Source organism: Rana temporaria, chromosome 1, assembly GCF_905171775.1.
Source record: "Rana temporaria chromosome 1, aRanTem1.1, whole genome shotgun sequence".
NCBI lineage: Eukaryota > Metazoa > Chordata > Amphibia > Anura > Ranidae > Rana > Rana temporaria.
In genome coordinates, this window is record NC_053489.1 from 16,615,621 (window position 1) to 16,636,815 (window position 21,195).

The 21,195-nt window shown below is 44.5% G+C and overlaps 1 protein-coding gene across 1 annotated transcript; it reads left to right on the forward strand.

Annotated features, from left to right (window-relative positions):
• Window positions 1-883: 883 nt before the first annotated feature.
• On the forward strand, window positions 884-10,817 carry LOC120924298 (vomeronasal type-2 receptor 26-like). Its single transcript, XM_040335209.1, has 4 exons — window positions 884-895; window positions 2,438-2,665; window positions 8,806-8,929; window positions 9,853-10,817. The coding sequence occupies exons 1-4, from the start codon at window positions 884-886 to the stop codon at window positions 10,758-10,760; spliced, it is 1,272 nt and encodes a 423-aa protein (XP_040191143.1). The 3' UTR covers window positions 10,761-10,817.
• Window positions 10,818-21,195: the final 10,378 nt, after the last annotated feature.

Genomic DNA, 21,195 nt, shown 5'->3' on the forward strand with positions numbered 1-21,195 from the left:
TAAGTCTTGCCGTAATGAGGAGTCTTTCCTTTATGTGTAAAAAATGAACTCTCATGAGCACATCTCTGGGCACAGAGGCAGCAAGGTGCGATGGCTTTGCGATTCTGTGGATGCGGTCCACAATTAGATCTCTAGGTGACGCATCTGGGAGGATTGCATGCATTAATTCTTTGGCGTATGTAGGTAGGTCGATCGGAAGGATCGATTCAGGGATTCCTCTCAATTTTACGTTGTTTCTCCTGGATCTGTCCTCCAAATCTGCGATTTTGCGCCTCATCCAGGACTGTTCATCTTTCACTTCATGCATGGAGTCTATGAGGTCATTCACAGTCGAGGTGCATTCCTCCATGCTATCTTCCAGGTGTGTAACTCTATTATCCATGGCATGCATGTCAGCTGACATCTTGGTAAATAAGGAGGACAGATCAGACATTAAGGATCCCTGTAGTGAGAGCAGCATGTCTTTTAAAGTCGTGTCCATGACTGGCTGGCCTGAGGTGGGGAAAGACGCCATGGATGACTGTAAGGCCTGGTTGGATTTCAGGGGACTGAAAGCCTGGTGCTCGATTAATGTTGAGGCCGCCGGCTGGCTTTCCAGCCGCATTCGGGCTTTGGCCGGGCTTCCTGTGAGGGGATTATAGCCCGCTCTGGTAGTAGGGGACAGCGGAGGGCTGTGGGTGACATTTGCCTCCGGGATCTCGTCAGGGAGATCTGTGTAGGCCGCTGGGGCCGCCGCCGCACCGCCGCCATGTTTGGTCTGACTGACCTTGTGCTGTGGCGTGGAGAAGAACGCCGTCAGCTTCTTGGGCTGCGGATCCGTCATCCGCTTTCTGGACATTGTTCCCCGTGGTGTCCGGTCGTTGCCGAGTGAGGATGGCACTCGATGGTGAAGCTGGTAGGGCCTGTGTAGCTTCTCTTATCCCCTCGGGCTGACGAGCTCTCAGTCTAGGAAGCCATCTCCGGCGCTGGCAGACCACGCCCCGTCTTTTGGTGGTATTTGATCATTTATCACCTTTATTTTTTGCACTATAAACAAAAATAGAGCGACAATTTTGAAAAAATGCAATATTTTTTACTTTTTGCTGTAATAAATATCCCCCCAAAAACGTATATCATTTTTTTCCCTCAGTTTAGGCCGATACGTATTCTTCTACCTATTTTTTGTAAAACAAATCGCAATAAGCGTTTATCGATTGGTTTGCGCAAAATTTATAGCGTTTACAAAATAGGGGATATTTTTATTGCATTTTTATAAAAAAAAAATTTACTACTAATGGCGGCGATCAGCGATTTTTTTCATGACTGCGACATTATGGCGGACACTTCGGACAATTTTGACACATTTTTGGGACCATTGTCATTTTCACAGCAAAAAATGCATTTAAATTGCATTCTTTATTGTGAAAATGACAGTTGCAGTTTGGGAGTTAACCACAGGGGGCGCTGAACGTGTTAGGCTTCACCTAGTGTGTGTTTACAACAGTAGGGGGTGTGGCTGTAGGTCTGATGTCATCGATTGTGTCTCCCCTATAAAGGGGATGACACGATCGATGCGCTGCCACAGTGAAGCACGGGGAAGCCGTGTTTACATACGGCTATCCCCATTCTTCAGCTCCGGGGAGCGATCACGATGGAGCGGCTATAAACGAATAGCCGCGCTGTCGTCCCGGATCGCTCCTCGAGGTAAGCCGCCTGCCGCACGCAGCGGGGGGTCCCGATCGGACCCCCGACCCGCGGAAAGGCAAGGACGTATATATACGTCCATCTGCCTGTCCGTGCCATTTTGCGGACGTAAATAGTCGTGCGGCGGGCGTTAAGTGGTTAATTATTTATTTTGATGATGTTTTTTTCAATGACTTTGATCTGTATTGCAGGGACCGACAATTTATTTATAGCCGCAAGTAGTTTTAAATTACTTTTTTCCTTTAGAAATGTCATTTTGTGCAGGGACAGTTCTAAACACGGGAAACATGCGCTACTTTACAGGCATACTATACACCCCCCCCCAGGTACAAAATGTTAAGGAATATTTCACTTTTATTGTTTCACTTTAAGCATTATTAAAATCACTGCTCCCGAAAAAACTGCAGTTTTTAGAACTTTTGTTGCATTGATACATGTCCCCTGGGGCAGGACCCGGGTCCCCAAACACTTTTTATGACAATAACTTGCATATTAACCGTTGAAACTAACACTTTTGATTTCTCCCATAGACTTTTAAATGGTGTTCTGCGGCTTTCCAATTTGCAGCGAACACCCCAAATTGTTTGCTGTTCGCCGAACGGGCAAACAGCCAATGTTCGAGTTGAACTCATGTTTGACTCAAACATAAAGCTCCTCCCTAATTGAGACATAACTAGATAAAAAATCTCTAGTCAAAAAATTATTAAACATTCTATATATTTGTTACCTATAATAATTTCTGTCATTATTTAAGCTGTCCCGCTATGTAAAAGAAGTCCAGTACAAGAATCCAAATAACGAGGTCGTGATTTTTAATGATAAAGGAGAACTGCCCAGCCCACTGGAAATTGTAAATTGGATTACAAGAATTAAAGGTAGAAATATCACTGATTGGATGATTGTGGGTCACTTTGATGGGTCCCTTTCAGACGGTCAGCAACTTACACTAGAACCAGAGCGAATATCATGGAAAGGAGACAAGGTGAGTTACACTGGGGAAGCTGATCCAGAACTTATACAAGAAACATTCTAGTTTTGTCCCTAAACTCATCTCCAGACAAAACCTAACCCCCTCCCCCATCCTGTTCATAGACCACCAACATCTTCCCTGACCCATTCCATGGTGATTAGATGAAGGTGTCAGGTCTAGATGTGTGGATATAAGTGCCGGGATATGTTCCCATCACTCATTATACCTGAAGAAGTGGATGAACTACAAAACATCTTCTAGACTTTGGAGTGGAATGACCACCAGTATTATCTATGGCCAGATTCTACCCAGACCTTCTGAATTCATTCGGCTGTAAACAGAACAAAAAAAACAGTTCAGAGTAGTAATTCCCCCAATCAGAAATGTGCAGTTACTGTATATACATTAAAAAAAAATAAAAAACATGGAGCTACCAGGATTTCTGTACGAGTGACTCCTAAAATGCGGTCAAATGCGGTTGATTTTCTCTTTGGATTCTTAAAGCAGCATTTATACTTGGGACAAATTATTAGAGGTTACGTGAAATCACTGAGAAAACAATGATAAAGGGCAATTGGATAACAAACTTCATGTGGTGGAAACAATAGTTTCAACATCCAAATTCTCAATGTGAACTCAAATCTAAAAGTCCAAAATAAATACAAATCGCGTTCCCATCCAAGAATTGCGACTGTGAGGCTTTGATTGCATGCAACCCTCAGTGATGACAGGCTGTCTGGCACATTTATTTCCACAGGTAAAATGCAGAATAATCGGGATATTGCCTTTTAACTAGGAATGAGGCGAACACCACCCGATTGGTTCGCACTAGAACCTGCGAACAGACCAAATGTTCGTGTGAACTTTAGAACCCTGTTAAAGTCTATGGGACTCGAACGTTTGAAATCTAAAGTGCTAATTTTAAAGGCTAATATGCAAGTTATTGTCCTAAAAAGTGTCTGGGGACCCGGATCCTGAACCCAGAGGACATGTATAAATGCAAACAAAGTTTTAAAACTTGCCATTTTTTCGGGAGCAGTGAACTTAATAATGCTTAAAGTGAAACAAAAAAAAGTGAAATATTCCTTTACATTTCGTAGCTGGAGGGGGGGGTGTATAGTATGTCTGTAAAGCAGCGCATGTTTCCCTTGCTTAGAACTGTCCCTGCACAAAGTGTCATTTCTGAAAGAAAAAAAGTAATTTAAAATCACTCACGGCTATAATGAATTGTTGGCTCCCGGCAATACAGAGAAAATTCATTCATAAAAAATAAAAAAAACGTGGGGGTCCCCCCAAATTCAAGCCCTTCAGGTCTGGTATGGATATTAAGGGGAAACCTGCGTCAAATTTAAAAAAGAAAATGACGTGAGGTTCCCCCCAAATATCCATTCCAGACCCTTCAGATCTGGTATGGATTTTTAGGGGTATTCCACCTCAAATAAAAGTTTCCCCAAAAATCCACACCAGACCCCTTATCCAAGCACGTAACCTGGCAGGCCGCAGGAAAAGAGGGGGGATGAGAAACCCCCCCTTCTGAACCGTACCAGGCCATATGCCCTGGTGGTCAAAAAAATTGCAGTTTTTAAAAGTTTTTTTGCATTGATACATGTCCCCTGGGGCAGGACTTTAGGACAATAACTTGCATATTAGCCTTTAAAATTAGCACTTTAGATTTCTCCCATAGACTTTTACAGGGTGTTTCACGGCTCTTCGAATTTGCCACAAACACCCCAAATTGTTCGCTGTTCGCCGAACAGGCAAAATGGTCAAGTTGAACACGAGTTTGACTCGAACTCGAAGCTCATCCCTACTTTTAACATTGTTTTCACAGTGATTTCACGTAACCACTAATAATTTGTCACTTCATATATATTTAGGGGCAGATCCAGAGAGAGAGTACGCCGGCGTATCTACTGATACGCCGGTGTACTTTCAAATTTCCCGCGTTGTATCTTTAGTTTGAATCCTCAAACCAAGATACGACGGCATCTGGGTTCGATCCGACAGGCATACGGCTTCGTACGCCTTCGAATCATAGATGCAATACTTCGGCGTCCGCTGGGTGGAGTTTGCGTCGTTTTCCGCGTCGGATATGCAAATTAGCTTTTTCCGACGATCCACGAACGTACGCGCGGCCGTCGCATTCTCTTACGTCGTCTCTAGTCGGCTTTTTCCGGCGTATAGTTAAAGCTGCTAGTTTGCGGCGTATAGTTAGATCTGCCTTGTTAAGTATGGCCGTCGTTCCCGCTGCGAAATTTGAATTATTTTTTTTTTGCATAAGTCATCCATGAATAGGGATGGACGTAAGTCACGTCTAAGTTAAAAAAATGACGTCGTTGCGACGTCATTTCGCGCAATGCAGGACAGGAAAATTTAGGGACGGCACACCATCAGACCAAAATCCCCGCTGACAGAGAACGCGGTGACGTAGAAGACACCGACGTTCTCAAACACGGAAGTGCAATGCTTCCACGCATGCGTCGAATCAATTCGACGCATGCACGGGATTTCGGGACGCTGGTTACACGTCATAACCAGCGGACATGTCCGATTAGGTGTACTAACCATCGGACATGTCCTTGCTAAGAAACTTTTGTCCGCTGGAAACCTGTCCGCTAGGCCGTACACACGGTCGGACATGTCCGCGGAAACTGGTCCGCGGACCAGTTTCAGCGGACATGTTTGACCCTGTGTACGCAGCCTTAGTTTCTTGTAGATATCCTAGAGAGCCTCTCTGCGCATGCTCAGAACTCTGCCCGGCGCAATCAGTGAGATAGGAACTAGGCATGGCGTACTTAGTGAGATACGCCCAGGGCATAAATAGGCCCAGACATACCCAGACATACGCCCTTCCATTGTTCCCTTCCATAGTACATCCATTTGTTTCCCCCCCTTAAGCAAGGTGCTTTTGTTCCATTGTCTGTTGCTGTTTGTTGGTTTGTGTCGTGTCGGTGTGGTTTTTGGAGAGTGTTTTGGAGAGTGTTTTGTAAAGATTACTGAGAGGAAGAGGAAGTTAAACTACTCCTTGCGGGAGAAGGAGATCATTGTGAGGGCCATTACCCGATTTGGTCGTTTTTTGCATGGCCCTGAGAGTGCCAACACCACCCCGGCCAGGAGGAGGCAGATACTGCAAGACATCACAGACAATGTCAATGCGTTGGGTGGTGAGACCAGGACCCGCAATGGGATCCAAAAAAAGATCAATGATCTCAGGTGTGTGGTCCGTGGGAAGCTGGCAAAGATTGCAGCACATGCCAGGGGCACTGGAGGGGGACATGCATGTACTATTAGGCTGAATGCTGAGGAGCGTGCGGTGGCCCAGTGCTTACACAGGCAGCAAGTGGAGGGGCTGCCTGGCTTTGACTCCATTGAGGAGGCCGTGAGGACAGGTAAGTGTTTTTTTTTATATATCTGGTGAGTAGCATGTGTGGGGGGGAAGGGAATATGTGACAAGTGTGTGGACATCCACAGATGTACAGGAGGGTGCTGGGCCATCTGGTCAGTCCGCAGCCTCCACCGGACATGAGTCTGAGGAAGACCCCCAGGCAAGCCCAGAGTCCTCTGAGGAGGGGACTGGGAGGAGGTGATGTCGGGGAATGATATCACACTCCATTTGGAGGAGTCTTCCCCTAGGGCTGGCAGCAGTCAGGCCTCCATCAGGGGTAGCCCCTCCTACTCCTCCCCCAACAGGGCTTCCCCCCAGGGGTCTCCCCTACTCCCAGGCCACATGCCTCATCTGGAGGCAGGAAGGCGACCCGCAAGACCAGGGGGGTGGAAGAGGTTCTGCTGGAAAACCTAAGAAGGGACCAGGCCCGTCAGACCCGCCATCTGGGTCAGGTCACCCAGGCTTTGGGCCGGATGGAGGAGAGTCTGGCCTCCATCAAGGAGTCAGTGTAGGACATGTCTTGAAACTCACTGGCAATGATTAACTGCTGTAACGACCTGCAGACTGCCACAGCAGGCGTGGGTCAGGAGGTGTGTGCCCTGACCCAGGCTGTCCAGGCCAACACGGCAGCCCTCAATGTGGGCCTCACCAGAATCGCCATGGCCTTGGAGGGCAGGCCGCCAGGTGGGCAGAGACCAGGGGATACTCCTCCTTCTCCTGATCCCCCTCCCCCATGAGTCTCCCCTGAGGAGCCGGGGCCATGGCCGTGGCCGGCCCAGGCGTGGGTCACGCCAGTGGTGTTAAGTTTTTGTCTTTTTTAGCTTGTGCTAATCCAATTTGATGAGGATGTGATGTGTCTGTGCTAGGGACCACAGTGGTGTGCATGCATGCATTCTCATTGTGCCATGATTAATGTGTGTGTTTAACGTGCAAAGATGTCTACTGCGAGGCGTCTCCTGACTGCTCTTCCCTCAGAAGACAGGGTAGCCTCGGTCAGGGGGGGATTGTCTGGTTCGGGGTTCAGGTCATCACGTATGTCAATCTCCAGGCCCCTTCTCACAGCGAAGTTGTGCAGCATGCAACATGCCCCGATGATCTGGCACACAAAGTTTGGGGAATACAACAGGGTACCCCCAGACTTATCCAGGCATTGGAAACTGGACTTCAGGAGGCCAAAGGTGTGTTCCACCACTCCACGAGTACGTGCGTGTGCTTCATTGTATCTTTGCTCTCCTGGGGTTTGGGGATTCCGGTATGGAGTCATGAGATGGGGCCCAAGTGCATATGCAGAGTCACCTGTAAAGGAAAAGACAGGAGGATGTTAGTCATGCATGTGCCCCTTGTGATGTCTGCTTCTAGGGGGGACAGACATGCCTGACACCCATGTCACTCACCAACCAGCCAGCTGTCCCTATACATGTTCTGTTCAAATTCTGTTGGGATGGGGCTTTGACGGTATATGTAGCTGTCGTGGCTGGACCCGGGGGGGTTTGGCACAGATGTGCCATATGAGGCATTGGGCATCGGCTATCACCTGTACGTTGATGGAATGCCAATGCTTACAATTGCGGTATATGTGCTCCATGTCACGGGGGGCTGGAGCGTGGGAATCTGGCAATTCTATAGAAATCATGCATTGCCTTCACCCACAGGTCCTCCTGGGTGGGTCTGATGATTTGTTTGGCCATGCGTCTGAGGATTGCGGGGATAACCTGGTGCACACATCTGCTAATGGAGGATTGTGCCATCCCAGCCACCACTCCACTTGTATGCTGAAAAGAGCCACTGACAAGGAAATGGAGTGTTGCCAGTACCTTGACCAGTGGCTCCACTGCATGTGAGCGGTGTTTCTGGCTGGTGATGTCATCTTTCAGGGTTGTGGTTAATTCCATGATGGCAGTAGGGGTGAATCTGAAGATGCGATACACCTCAGAATCACACATGCCAAAGACGTTTATGCGCGGTCGGTATATCCTCTCCAGTGCCCTCCTCCTCCTCCGTTCCCTCCTCCTTCTGCGCACATCTAAAGCCAGTAGTATAGCTTTGACCATGGATGCCCCTGTCACGTTGGCATACAGATTGTTGTCCTGCAAGTGTGTGTGCTCAGCTCGCGGTGTTGCTTTAGCTGACCTGCACACGTCTGGTGCAAAGTTAAAGCTGCTTTTATGACGGGTAACTTTAGACCGGACGTACAGCTAATGCGCAAAGCGCGTAGCCTGCGCCGGACAAACGTACTTTTGTGGATCGCCGTATCTCTCTCATTTGCATAGCAAAACAATGGTGCGTCTAGCGGATTTTTGCGCCCACGATGCGCCGGTGTAGAAAGATTACGTCGGTCGGAAAAATCTGGTTTTCAGGCTTATATTGTATTGGAGATACGGCGCATAGATAGGCCGGCGCATATTTACACTTACGCTGCGCATCTCGAGATACGCTGGCGTACGTGCTTTGTGGATCTGGCCCTATATGTTTAGCACATATACACATTTTTGAGTGTTTATGTTTGTACTGATAGTTTTGTTGCTGTAACTTTTCTAATGAAAGGATTCTGCTAGTACTCCTAGATTTCTATTTCCGTCTTCTGGTTCAGAACATATTCTGTGGTATCCAGACTAATGAAGGGCCACCTTCTGGAATGGTCCATATGTTTCAACCAAGGTATACTGTACCTGCTGCATCATTGTAAACATCAGAAGCTTGGCTTCCCTACACTATTATATCTGTACTTTTACTCTTGAATAGATCATATAGCTCTATATTATCTCAGGTCCCAAGAGGTCAATGCTCCGAGGAATGTCTTCCGGGGTTCAGAAAATCTGTAAGAGAAGGATATCACCCATGTTGTTATAATTGTGCTCCGTGTTCAGAAGGAGAAATATCAAACCAATCTGGTAAGTTTTATATTTCTATAAGTATAAATTCTGATATTGAATTAGAAAATAAAACATTTAAAGTCCTTTAAATTGATTCTGTACACACTTTAAACTTTGCAGGCCGAACATCTCCCTAAATTGTATGAAATTAATGATTACTGATGAGGCCTTTCTGCACTTTTCTTCTACTGTACCTCTGACCCTAGTAAAAACAACACACACAGTACACAAACACACTGGTTAGGCACACAGATAACGCTTTTAATGTCTCTGATGTTTAACCCCTTCCTAGCCAGTGTCAGTACAGTGACAGTGCATATTTTTAGTACAGATTACTGTATTAGTGTCACTGGTTCTCGCAAAGTGTCGAAAGTGTCAGATAGTGTGAGATTGTCCACCACAATCACAGTCCCGCCATGACTAGTATAAAAAAAAGTCATAAATATATACCACAGTTTACATAAACCAATCAATATACTCTTATTAGGATATATATATATATATATATATATATATATATATATATATATATATATATATATATATATATATATATATATATATATATATATATATATATATATATATACATATATATATATATATATATATATATATATATATATATATATATATATATATATATATATATATATATTTACCAAAGACATGAAGCAGAATACAATTTATGAAGGAATGAAATTTTTTTTATTGAATGTGTTTTATAGCAGAAAGTACATTATTATTTTATATTTTCAAGATTGTTGGTCTTTTTTTGTTTATAGCACACAAAACGCAGAGGTAATCAAAAAATGGCCTGGTCATGAAGGGGGATAAATCTTCTGGAGGTCAAGTGGTTAAGGAAAAATACAGAAAAAATATTTAATACTGTCAAATAGCTACCGTGCCTAATGTTATTTTCACTTCTTTTTACTCTACAGACAGTGAACTCTGCAAGAAGTGTCCTGAAAATGAATGGCCTAACAAAGATAAAACTATTTGTAGTGACAAGGTCAATGAGTATTTATCATACGAGGAGGACATTCTAGTTTTATTTTTTTCTATAACTTCAGTCATATTTGCTACAACATCTCTCCTTATACTTGGACTATTTGTTTGGTTTCGGAGCACTCCCATAGTCAGAGCCAATAACCGGAACCTCAGCTTCATTCTGCTCCTCTCCCTCATACTGAGCTTCCTTTCTGTATTCCTGTTCCTTGGCCGTCCTGTGGATATTACCTGTATGCTGCAACAAGTCACTTTTGGAATTCCCTTCACCATCTCAGCATCTTCTATCCTCGCCAAAACCATCATGGTCTTCATTGCTTTTAAAGCCACCAGACCTGGAAGCTCTTGTAGAAAATGGGTGGGAGTCAAACTTCCCAATACAGTCATGTTATTCTGCTCATCCATTCAGGTTATGAATTGTATTCTCTGGTTGTCCATCTCTCCACCATTTCAGGAGTATGACATGGACTCCTATCCTGGGAAGATCCTCATTCAGTGTAATGAAGGGTCAGTTATCGGCTTCTACTCTATGTTGGGTTATATGGGGTTTCTGGCAGCTGTGAGTTTTCTTCTGGCTTTCATGGTGAGGACATTACCGGACAGTTTTAATGAGGCCAAGTACATCACCTTCAGCATGCTGGTGTTCTGCAGTGTCTGGATTGCCATGATCCCGGCCTATCTGAGCACCAGAGGGAAATACATGGTGGCTGTGGAGATATTCGCCATACTGACCTCCAGTGCTGGAATATTATTGTGTATGTTTTCTCCAAAACTCTACATTTTACTTTTCAAACCTGAACTGAACACAAGAGGTACAATGCTGGGGAAGAGAATGATGTAAATGTAACACATTGATTCAATGTATAATGCTGTAGATCAGATTAAACAAATTCAGTCATATTGTTTCCATCATCATCATTATGAGTGACATCATCATCAGAATTATGATTTTTGGGGACATTGACTGCCTTCTGTCTGCCTATTGTACATAAGTGGATGGAAGGTGGATGTCACAGGATTGGATGATATTTTAGAGCTTCATTTGTTTTCTTGCTCTTACACGCTCCCCAGCATGCACAAGCAAACTACTGTCACTGCATTGTCCATTGGACAGTGCTGATCACAAATAAAATCCTGTGACCAATCAAAGCATCACACAATATAACCAACACCTGAAGATAGCAGCTTGCCCCCACTTTGCCCTCACACACTGATTGGAGAGTGATAGAAAAGAAAGATTCCAGATCACCAGCCAGTACAAGTGGAATCCAGTACCAGCAGTACCAGAAACAGATTCAGTCTTCCTTCTATTATCATTCATCCCTCTACAACACAGATATCAAACACAAGGCCCACGGGCTGAATATGGCTCACCTATGACCCTCCAATCCAGTTTTGTAGCCGGAATGTGGAGTTCTCACCCTCCGCTCCTCACTGTCACTTGTAAACACAGAAGCCTTCTATGTTTACAAGGGACATCTTTGCTCTCAGTGGTTCCTGGAAATAAAAGATCCTTGTACACAGTCACAGTGGGGCCCAGCGGGGACAGAACTCCAGAATCTGAGAGAGAAAACAATCTCCCTGCAGGGTGAGGCAGAGCCACCTACACAGGGAGGTACTAGAGTCAGGCCAGGTAGGAGAGAGAAATGTGAGGAAGCTTTGTAGAGGGGGTGAGGTTGCACACTGTGCATAGTGTTCCCCTGAACCCTGCGCTCTGTACATAGTGCACTCCCGAATTCTACACTCTGTACATAGTGCACTCCTGAATTCTACACTCTGTACATAGTGCACTCCTGAACTCTGCATTCTCTATGTAACACACTATTTACCCCTGCACTCTGTACATAGCACACCCCAGATACAACTGGCCCTTTAAGGGCAACCATACTGCTGATGCGGCCCACAATGAAATTGAGTTTGACATCCCTGCTTTACAGTATATGTAGGCGTTTTCTTTCAACCTTTTCTGTTCCATCATGACTGTCCTCCTGGGCACCAATCAATCCAGCTCCATAAAGACATATAGGTAGATTCAGGTAGGGGCGCGCTAATTTGCGGCGGCGTAGCCTAGCGTGTTTACACTACGCCGCCTTAAGTAAGAGAGGCAAGTGCATGATTCTCAAAGCACTTACCTTCTTACTTAGGGCGGCGTAGTGCAAACGCGGCGGGCGCTAGGGCGCCTAATTCAAATGGGTTGGAGGGGGGCGTGTTTAATGGTAATGAGGCTTGACCTCAAGTTTTTGAAGTTTTTTGGCTACTGCGCATGCACCGGGCGCCTATATTTCCCAGTGCGCATTGCGGCTAAGTACGCCGTACGGGCCTATTGATTTCGACGTGGATGTAAACGATGTAAATCCCGATTCGCGGAAGACTTACGCAAACAACGTAAACATTTCGAATTTCGCGGCGGGAACAGCGGCCATACTTGACATTACTATTCCACTAGGGCCTAGCTCTAACTTTACGCGGCCTATCTCTTACGTAAATGGCGTAAAAGTATTGCGTCGGCCTGGCGTACGTTCGTGAATCGGCGTATCCCCTAATTTACATATTCTACGCCGACCGAAATGGAAGCGCCACCTAGCGGCCATCCAAAATATTGCAATCTAAGATAGGACGGCGCAAGCCGTCCTATCTTAGATATGTTTAAGCGTATCTCTGTTTGAGCATACGCTTAAACATAGGTCGGCTTAGATTCTGAGTTAGGTCGGCTTATCTACTGATAAGCCGGCCTAACTCTTTCTGAATCTACCTAATGGATTGATAAGTTTGGTGTGGAGGAACTCAAATGTCATGAACACAGTTCTTTTGGTTGAATGGGCAAAAATCCCCACAGATACATTCCAAAATCTTGTGAACAGTCTTCCCAGAGAAGTGGAGACAGTTATAGGCACAGAGGTGGGGGGGCGACTCCATATTAATGACCACCATTTTGAAATGGGATGCCCAATAAGCCCATATAGGTGTGAAGGTCAGGTGACTACACATATTTGGCCATTAACCCCTTCAACTCCAAAAGATTCACCCCCCTTCCTGACCAGGTAATTTTTTGCAATACTGCACTGTGTTACTTTAGCTGACATTTGCGCGGTCGTGCGACAATGTACCCAAATAAACATTATTTTCCCTCCCCCCCCACAAATAAAGCTTTATTTTGGTGGTATTTGATCATCTCTGTAGTTTTTTGCGCAAAAAAAATGATAATTTTGAAAAAAATATATAATTTTACATTCTGCTATAAAACACATCCAATAAAAAATAAATTATAAAATCTAATTTAATTTCTTCATCAATTTAGGCCAACATGTATTCTGTTTTTGGTAAAAAATCCCAAAAACCATATATTGATTGGTTTTCACAAACTTTATAGCATCTACAAACTATGGGATGGATTTATGCAATCTTTTTTTCACTAGTAATGGTGGCAATCAGCGATTATCAGCGGGACTGCGACATTGCGGCAGAAAAAATCGGACATTAATTGACACTTTTTGGGGACCAGTGACACCAATACAGTAATCACGGCTAAAAAAATGCACTGTCACTGTACTAATGACACTGGCAGGGAAGGAGTTAACATCAGGGGCGATCAAAGGGTTAAATGTGTTCCCTGGGAGTGTTTTTTTTTACTGTGTGGGGGATGGTTTAACTTTACAAAGATAAGATCTGTGTCTCTCACAAATTCCATGTCTTCCTTACTAGCAGAACGACAGTCTGCCTTGTTTACATAGACAGACTGCTGTTCTGCCTCTCTTGGAATTATTGCCGGACCCGCTGATTGGCTCCCGCTGTGTCCAATCACAGGGAGAGCAGGTCTCTGGTGGCGTGTGTGCATCCGAGACTCGAAGAGAAAAATCTTGTACAGTTATGTGGTTTCGCGTTTAAGGGCCACCCTGCTTCAGTATATGTATGTGGGGCGGTCCTTAGGCAGTTACACATATCTGCTAAATGTAATTTCCTGATGAATTTGCATTTCTGAATAATATTTCTGTAAACATTTCTACTTATATCTCATTGTGCTGCTGGATTCCTTCCTTGTCTCTTTCACAAAGTAACATTCATACTTTTTCAGTGTTGATCAGTATGTCGGGTGGCCCATACCCACCTAAATCTAGTGAATGGGCTCAGGATGTTCAGATAAGCTCCTAGTCATCTCTGTAGGTGCAGACACTGTGGAGTAATTAATCTTCAATGTTTCCAGCAGAAACAGTTTCATTCTGATCCACCTTCCATGCTTGACAGCCTGCCAGACTTCTAATCTCTAATGTAAACACAGATCAGGTACACAGGAGGAGGGGAGAGCAGAGTGCTGAGCCCTGATTAATGTCTACATTGTTTCTATTAGGAAATTAAGAATGAATTGCTCCATGATGTTAGGTTATATTGGGACAAAAACAGAGCCCCCCCACCCCAAAGCATGTTGAGGGCATGTAGTCTGGTATGGTTCAGGAGGTGTGGCACTTGCTCTTTCCTGACCTGCTGGGCTGCATGCTCGGATAAGGGCCTGGTATGTTTTTTTGGGGGGCCCACGCCATTTATTTTAAAACATTTTTGTTTTTCCGGCATTTTGTTGTTTACATTTCAGCTGTCGGTGGAGAAACCTGCTGACAGCTGAAGAGTCATCGGTTGTTAAGGACGAGGTGGCCGGCTTCCCGTGCCCGCTGCTTAACAACCAGCTATTCTTCACACAGAATTTGAATCGGTCAATCATTTTTCCACTGTTCTGACTTGTAATTGTTCTGAAAATGTACAAAGTGAATTTCAACAAAATGTGTTACGATTTGTTACAATTTTATTCAGAGATTCAGATACAACCGAATTTCTGAATAACCAAAAACTTCCCAGAATTTGTATTCACACCGAAACAAATCTCACATGTGTAATGAGCACTGCTTGGTTTCCTCCAGACATAACATTTAGAATTGAGGCCAAACATTTCCATTTTGGTTTCATCAGATGAGAGAATCTCGGTCCTCACAGTCTGAGATTTCTTCAGGGGATTGTTTTGTGAACTCCAAGAGAACCTTTATGTGTTTTGCACTGAGGAGAGTCTTCCATGTAGACACTAGACATGTGCAATTCATTTATTTACCCATCGAAATTCGGACAAAATTTTCATTAATTGGAGATTCGGATGTCTCTGAATTTCCAAATCACAATCATAACAAATGTCAACTAATAAATTATAACAAAATGAATTATACAAATTTGCAAATGAATTTGAATTTGAAATAGAAACATATTACAATAACACTGGACTACAAAGAGTAGAAAGGAAATGAAATGAAAGTAGCAAAATGTTACCAGAATTGTGTCACTAATAAAGGAAAACAAAGTCCTGAGTATTCATTGGCTCCAGTTTCCAAGATACAACTTCAGGTCAAAATTGCATCAAAATAATTCTAAATGATGAGGGGGATGTGCGATTATACACCATGGGGTAAAAGACGCAGTGTGGAGGGAATGTTTGGATATTCTTTTTAGATCTCTTTTACAATTGGGGGAACCATGAAAAAATATCAGTCACTACTATGATTGGTGGTTCCTCCACACCATTGGGACTGGGAAAGACATGGAATTTTTTATTTATTTTTATTTTAGCCAATGACTCAGATAAGTTGCACATGTAATGCAACAACAATGAGGGGCCTGACTCTTGTCCTGATCCCCTTTTTTGCATCCAAAATAAAGGTGTTATGTCTTTTTTACCACTGCTGTCACTTTTGGGGTGCAAATGTAACATTCCACAAATGTATGAGAAGTTATCTGTGTTGTTTACACAGTTTGGAGGCGTCTTGTCTAGACATGTGCACTGCCAGAAAATGTTTTGTTTTATTTTTTTCTATCGGGCCATTCATTATGATCGCAATTCGTAAATTTGTGAATTTGAAAATTCAAAAATTTGTAAGTTTGAAAATTCAAAAATCCATACATTTCAAAATTCATAAAAATTCAAAATTCATAAATTCAAAAATTAGAAAACAGAAAAATAAGAAAGGAAATCCCAAAATTTGAAAGAATAACTAATTATCTAACTAACTAATAATATCTAACTATTAAATTATAGGTATTGGAATTTCCTTTCAAATTTGGCTGTTAGTGAACGTAACGAATTCGAATTTATCTAAAGTTATGAATTAACCAACGAAAATCTAAACAAATGGAACAGAACAAATAATTAATGAATGAATGAATGAATGAAAAACGTATATAGCGCGGCACATGCGAACTGAATCGCCTCTGGGCGCTTGATGTTTTGTGTCTCATGACATCAAAAGAGTAGAGTTTTAATCTGTCTTCTGAAAGTCAGGTGGTTTCCCTCCAACCGAGCGCTGGTTGGTAAAGCGTTCCATAGTCTCGGACCTTGAAAAGCAAACCTTCTTTCTCCTTTGGACTTGTATTTGGTTTTTGGCACCTTGACCAGATTTTGGTCAGTGGATCGCAGAACGTGATTAGAATTGTGAGGTTCTATCTTGTCACAAAGATATTGCGGCACCTTCCCATGGATGCACTTATGTGTCAGGCAGAGTGCTTTAAATACAATTCTGTCTTTTACTGGCAACCAGTGAAGGGTTCTCAGCGAAGGTGAGATTGATTCCCATGTCCTTTTCCCAGTCACCAGTCTGGCGGCCGTATTCTGTACGACTTGCAGACGGGCTATTTGGTACTTTGGGAGCCCGAGGTAAAGGGCATTTGCATAGTCCAGTCTGGAATTCACGATTGTTCCCACCACGACTGCTACGTCTTCTTTGGGGATAAATGGAATAAGTCTGCGTAGTAGGCGCAACAAATGGTGCGATCCGCTGACTACTGACCCTATTTGTGCGTCCATTGTCATGAAGGTGTCAAAAATGACTCCTAGTCTTTTGACTTTGGAGCTAGGGGTGATGCTTTGGCCCAGAATGGGCGGCGGTGTCCAGGTTGTTGCCAGTTGACTCTTTCGGCTGGCGTGAAACATAAGAAGTTCTGTTTTGGAACTGTTGAGTTTAAGATAACTCTTAGTCATCCAGTTTTCTATCGAAGAGAGACATTTCTCTAGACTGAGATGATGATCCTTTTTGTTGCAGATGCGAAAATACAATTGCGTATCGTCTGCATAAGAGTGATAAAGTAGTTCTTGGCTACTGATAATATCAAAGAGAGGGCGAAGATAGATGTTGAACAGTACCGGTGACAGGGGGGATCCTTGGGGGACTCCACATGGCACCGTGCGTTTTTCCGACGTGAAAGATCCCAGTTTCACTGTTTGTGATCGGTTTTCAAGAAAGGAGGAAAACCATGGTAAATCACCTTCTGCGCTTCTGGCTACCTCGGCCAGTCGCATCAGTAACATTTTGTGGTCTACTGTGTCAAAGGCTGCGCTTAGGTCCAGCAGAACCAGGAGACAGGATTCTCCCTCGTCTGCGGCCTCGAGGGCATCGTCCCATATTTTGAGTAAGGCCGTTTCTGTCCCGTGTCCGGGACGGAAACCTGATTGAAATGGATCGAGTAGATTGTGGGTATCCAGATGCTGTTGCAGCTGTTGTACCACTATTTTCTCCATTATCTTGGAGAGAATATTTAGGCCTGTTATGGGGCGGCGGTGAGTTGGGTCCTTGGGATCCAAGTTAGGTTTTTTCAAGATGGGCTGGATTGTGCCCTCTTTCAGCAGGGATGGCACTATGCCTTCCTTAAATGACTGATTTATAAGCTTTGTGATGGGAGGCGCCAGAATGTCGGCGCATTCCTTCAGCAGCTTGGTGGGAATGATGTCATTGGGTGCTGTGCTGTTCCGCAACGCACCAATGATATTTTTGGTGGTATCGATGGAGATGGGTTCCAGAGTGAACTTAGTTGATTGTAGAAGGTTTCTGTTGGTGTTTTGTAGTTGATTGAAGAGGGGGCTGAGGGGGGTATTATTTTGCAGAATACTTACCCGGATTCTTTTGATTTTATCGATGAAGAAATCCGATAGTTCATTACAGAACTCTTGGGTGTCTGAATTGGGGACTTCAAGACATCCCGGATTCATGGTCTGGGTGACCATCTTGAAGAGTTCTCGGGGGCGGTTCATGGCGCTGTTAATCGTCATAGAAAAATGATGTTTCTTGGCTTTGAAGATTTCTTTATGATATTGTGTTGTTATTGCCTTGTAGATGATGAGGTGATCTTCTGAAGGGCTTCTTTTCCAGGCGGCTTCCGCCCTTCTGCGCTCTTGCTTCAGTAGGGACAGCTGGTTGTTGAACCAGCCGGACTTTTTTTTCCGGATGCGGACTTTGCGTTTCGGTGCTACTAAGTCGGCTGATTGTAGCAGAGCTGCATTTATGGCATCCAGTGTATCTGAGGCTGTTAACTGAGGATGAATAGTTTCGATTCGGTTTCCCAAGGTAGATTTGAAGAGTTCCGAATGGAGCTGCTTCTGAGATCTAGCCCAGTGTATTGTCACCGGCTTGGGTGCTTTTATAACTGGTGGAATTTTGGAAATTATGAAACTAATTGCATGGTGTTCTGTCCATGGCAAAGGTTCATTTCCCAAAATGTTTATTTTCAGATTTTGTCTGAAAATTAGGTCGAGTGTGTGACCTGAAGCATGCGTGGGTCCGCATATAAGTTGCTGTAGTCCTAATCCTTCCAGGTGATCGATGCAGGCATCCGCAATGGGATCCTGTGAGGAGTTGGCCCACAGATTGAAGTCCCCGAGCAGCAAAAGATGTTTTTATGGATATGAACTCCGTTAATGATGGTAGAAGCTGCGATTTTGGCCCAGGTGGCCTATAGCAGAGGAGAATGTGAACAGTCTCCTGGGGGTTAGTTTGAAGTTGAAGAGTAAGGGTTTCCATAAATGGAAGAGGATTTTGAAGGACCGGCTTAGTGATTGCAATATGAAACTTATGGATCACCGCTAGGCCTCCTCCTCTTTGCCCTATTCTGTTTTCCGTTATAATTCGATAATTTTCTGGCACCAATTCTCCAAGAATGGTGTTGCAGTCGTCTGAAAGCCAGCTTTCTGTGATAAAGAGGCAGTCTAGATCGTTTTGTAGTAAGAAATCGTGGATTTCTGATCGGTGTTTTACTGCCGATCTTGTGTTGATCAAAGCACATGATATGTGCTTGAGCTGGGTTAAATGGTTGAAATTTTTGATGGTCAATCGTTGATCGAATCTCAAAAGTTGGTCTATTTTTAAGGCCTTTTTGGTGACGGCTGGTAATACTTTTGCGAATTGTCTCAGACCCCAAATCGTTTCTGCAGAGTATCACAGTTTAACCATTGTTGCCAGTCACCGGGGGGGGGGGATTAATTGCAATAGAGGGAAGATTCGCTGAATCCTCTCGCTTGGCCTTGGTCCAGAGGAAGGCAAAAAAACCCTGGCAGTGCTAAGCCAATTTGCTGCCGCAGGGAAAAAAATTCCTTCCTGATCCCTGAAAGGCGATCGGACGAAACCCTGGATCAAGTACTGTTTGGAATGGGGGGAAGGGGGGGAAGAAGGGTGTCACTGTAGCTGAGGAGTACCAAAATGGCCGCCGACCGGGCCACAGGCCTCAGGTTTGGGGGCTGTTTGGCTTGGTGGGTATGAGCTGGTTGTTAATCCAGGGGAGGATGGGATCCTCCAGGGATAGGGGGATGATCCCTGACAATTCCAGGAAAATTTCCAGGCTGTCAGTGCTCCTTCTTGCGGCGCGCCGCTAGGCTGCGGCTGAAGCCGCAGTCTTTCCTAATTGCGGCGGCCGCGAATAAGGCCTGGTCTGGCGCGGATGCGGGAAAGAGCCGCAGATCGCCAGAAAAAACCGCTGCTATGCGCGGCGGGTGGCCGGGGTGATTATGGGTGACTGATTGGGGTGCATGCGGCTCTAAGAGAAGGTAAACAGCCGCAATTTGGATCACTGGAGTGGCTGTCCTGAAAAGGACGGTCACTAGCGATTCCTGGGGGTGGAAAGATGGCCCTGAAAGACAGGGTCTTACCTGAAGAGAGGGGCCCACGAAGGGAAGGAAGGAGCCGGTCCTATGGGCTGCAAGTTGATTCATGCAGCAAAGATTGTAGGAGCCTGCCTGCCTGTCTGCGGTGTCCAGCTGGCTATCTGTCTGGTCCCTGGAGAGAGCAGACTCGTCGGGAAGCGTCCTACTCCCTCACTGAACTGACACTGACTGATTATCCAGCTAACTATTAATAATTAGTGCTGTTACTTTTGTTTAGATGTGACATTCATTGTTTCATAGAATATAAATAGAGGGCGCTAGGCCCATACACAATAAGTATAGTGCCGTGACACAGTGTCTCTTTAACAATAAAATTGCAATATAAATAACACAAAAAATATATATAAATGAGTCCCAACAATTGCAGTCAAACCTGCACTTGAAACCACGCGAGTGAATTCAAATATGATCAAAAAAAATATATAAAAATAAAACAGTGAACAAAGTCCAATTGTAATGATAATTCTGTGAAAAAAGAAATGCCACCACCGCTTCAGTATAATTATCAATTCCACCCAAGGTGCTTTAGATAAGGTTTGCTCTTACTAGAGCTCGTTGACCCCTTTAATGAAAAAGATGGTCAACTAAGCTTATGCAGGATTGTGCCTGCAACACATGGAGATATGGACAGACCACTTTGCAAATCCAGGAACCTCACACGGGATTGTATGTAAAAGAAGAGAGGCCAGATAGCCAAATAGCGTGATACCGTTTTAATTAAAATTTAAAATATACATAAAAATCAGCCGAATGGCTCCTTACATTAGGGGGTGCCCACCCGGCACTGAGGCTGCGGACCTGTCACCGCTCAAAGCGGTTCTTAAGTAGGATACGCTGGGGAATGAAAGCCGCCGCTCACATGTAAAGCCAAACGATCTCTCCAACAGTCCAAAGCACGGGGGGTACGTCACGTGACCAGGCTGCCTCCACGTGGTCACGTGACGTACCCCCCGTGCTTTGGACTGTTGGAGAGATCGTTTGGCTTTACATGTGAGCGGCGGCTTTCATTCCCCAGCGTATCCTACTTAAGAACCGCTTTGAGCGGTGACAGGTCCGCAGCCTCAGTGCCGGGTGGGCACCCCCTAATGTAAGGAGCCATTCGGCTGATTTTTATGTATATTTTAAATTTGAATTAAAACGGTATCACGCTATTTGGCTATCTGGCCTCTCTTCTTTTACATACAATCCCGTGTGAGGTTCCTGGATTTGCAAAGTGGTCTGTCCATATCTCCATGTGTTGCAGGCACAATTCTGCATAAGCTTAGTTGACCATCTTTTTCATTAAAGGGGTCAACGAGCTCTGGTAAGAGCAAACCTTATC

Coding starts and splice junctions, on each gene's coding strand:
- LOC120924298 (XM_040335209.1), top strand. Junction 2,666..8,805: donor TATCATGGAAAGGAGACAAG/GTGAGTTACACT, acceptor ATATTATCTCAG/GTCCCAAGAGGTCAATGCTC. Junction 8,930..9,852: donor AGAAATATCAAACCAATCTG/GTAAGTTTTATA, acceptor TTTACTCTACAG/ACAGTGAACTCTGCAAGAAG.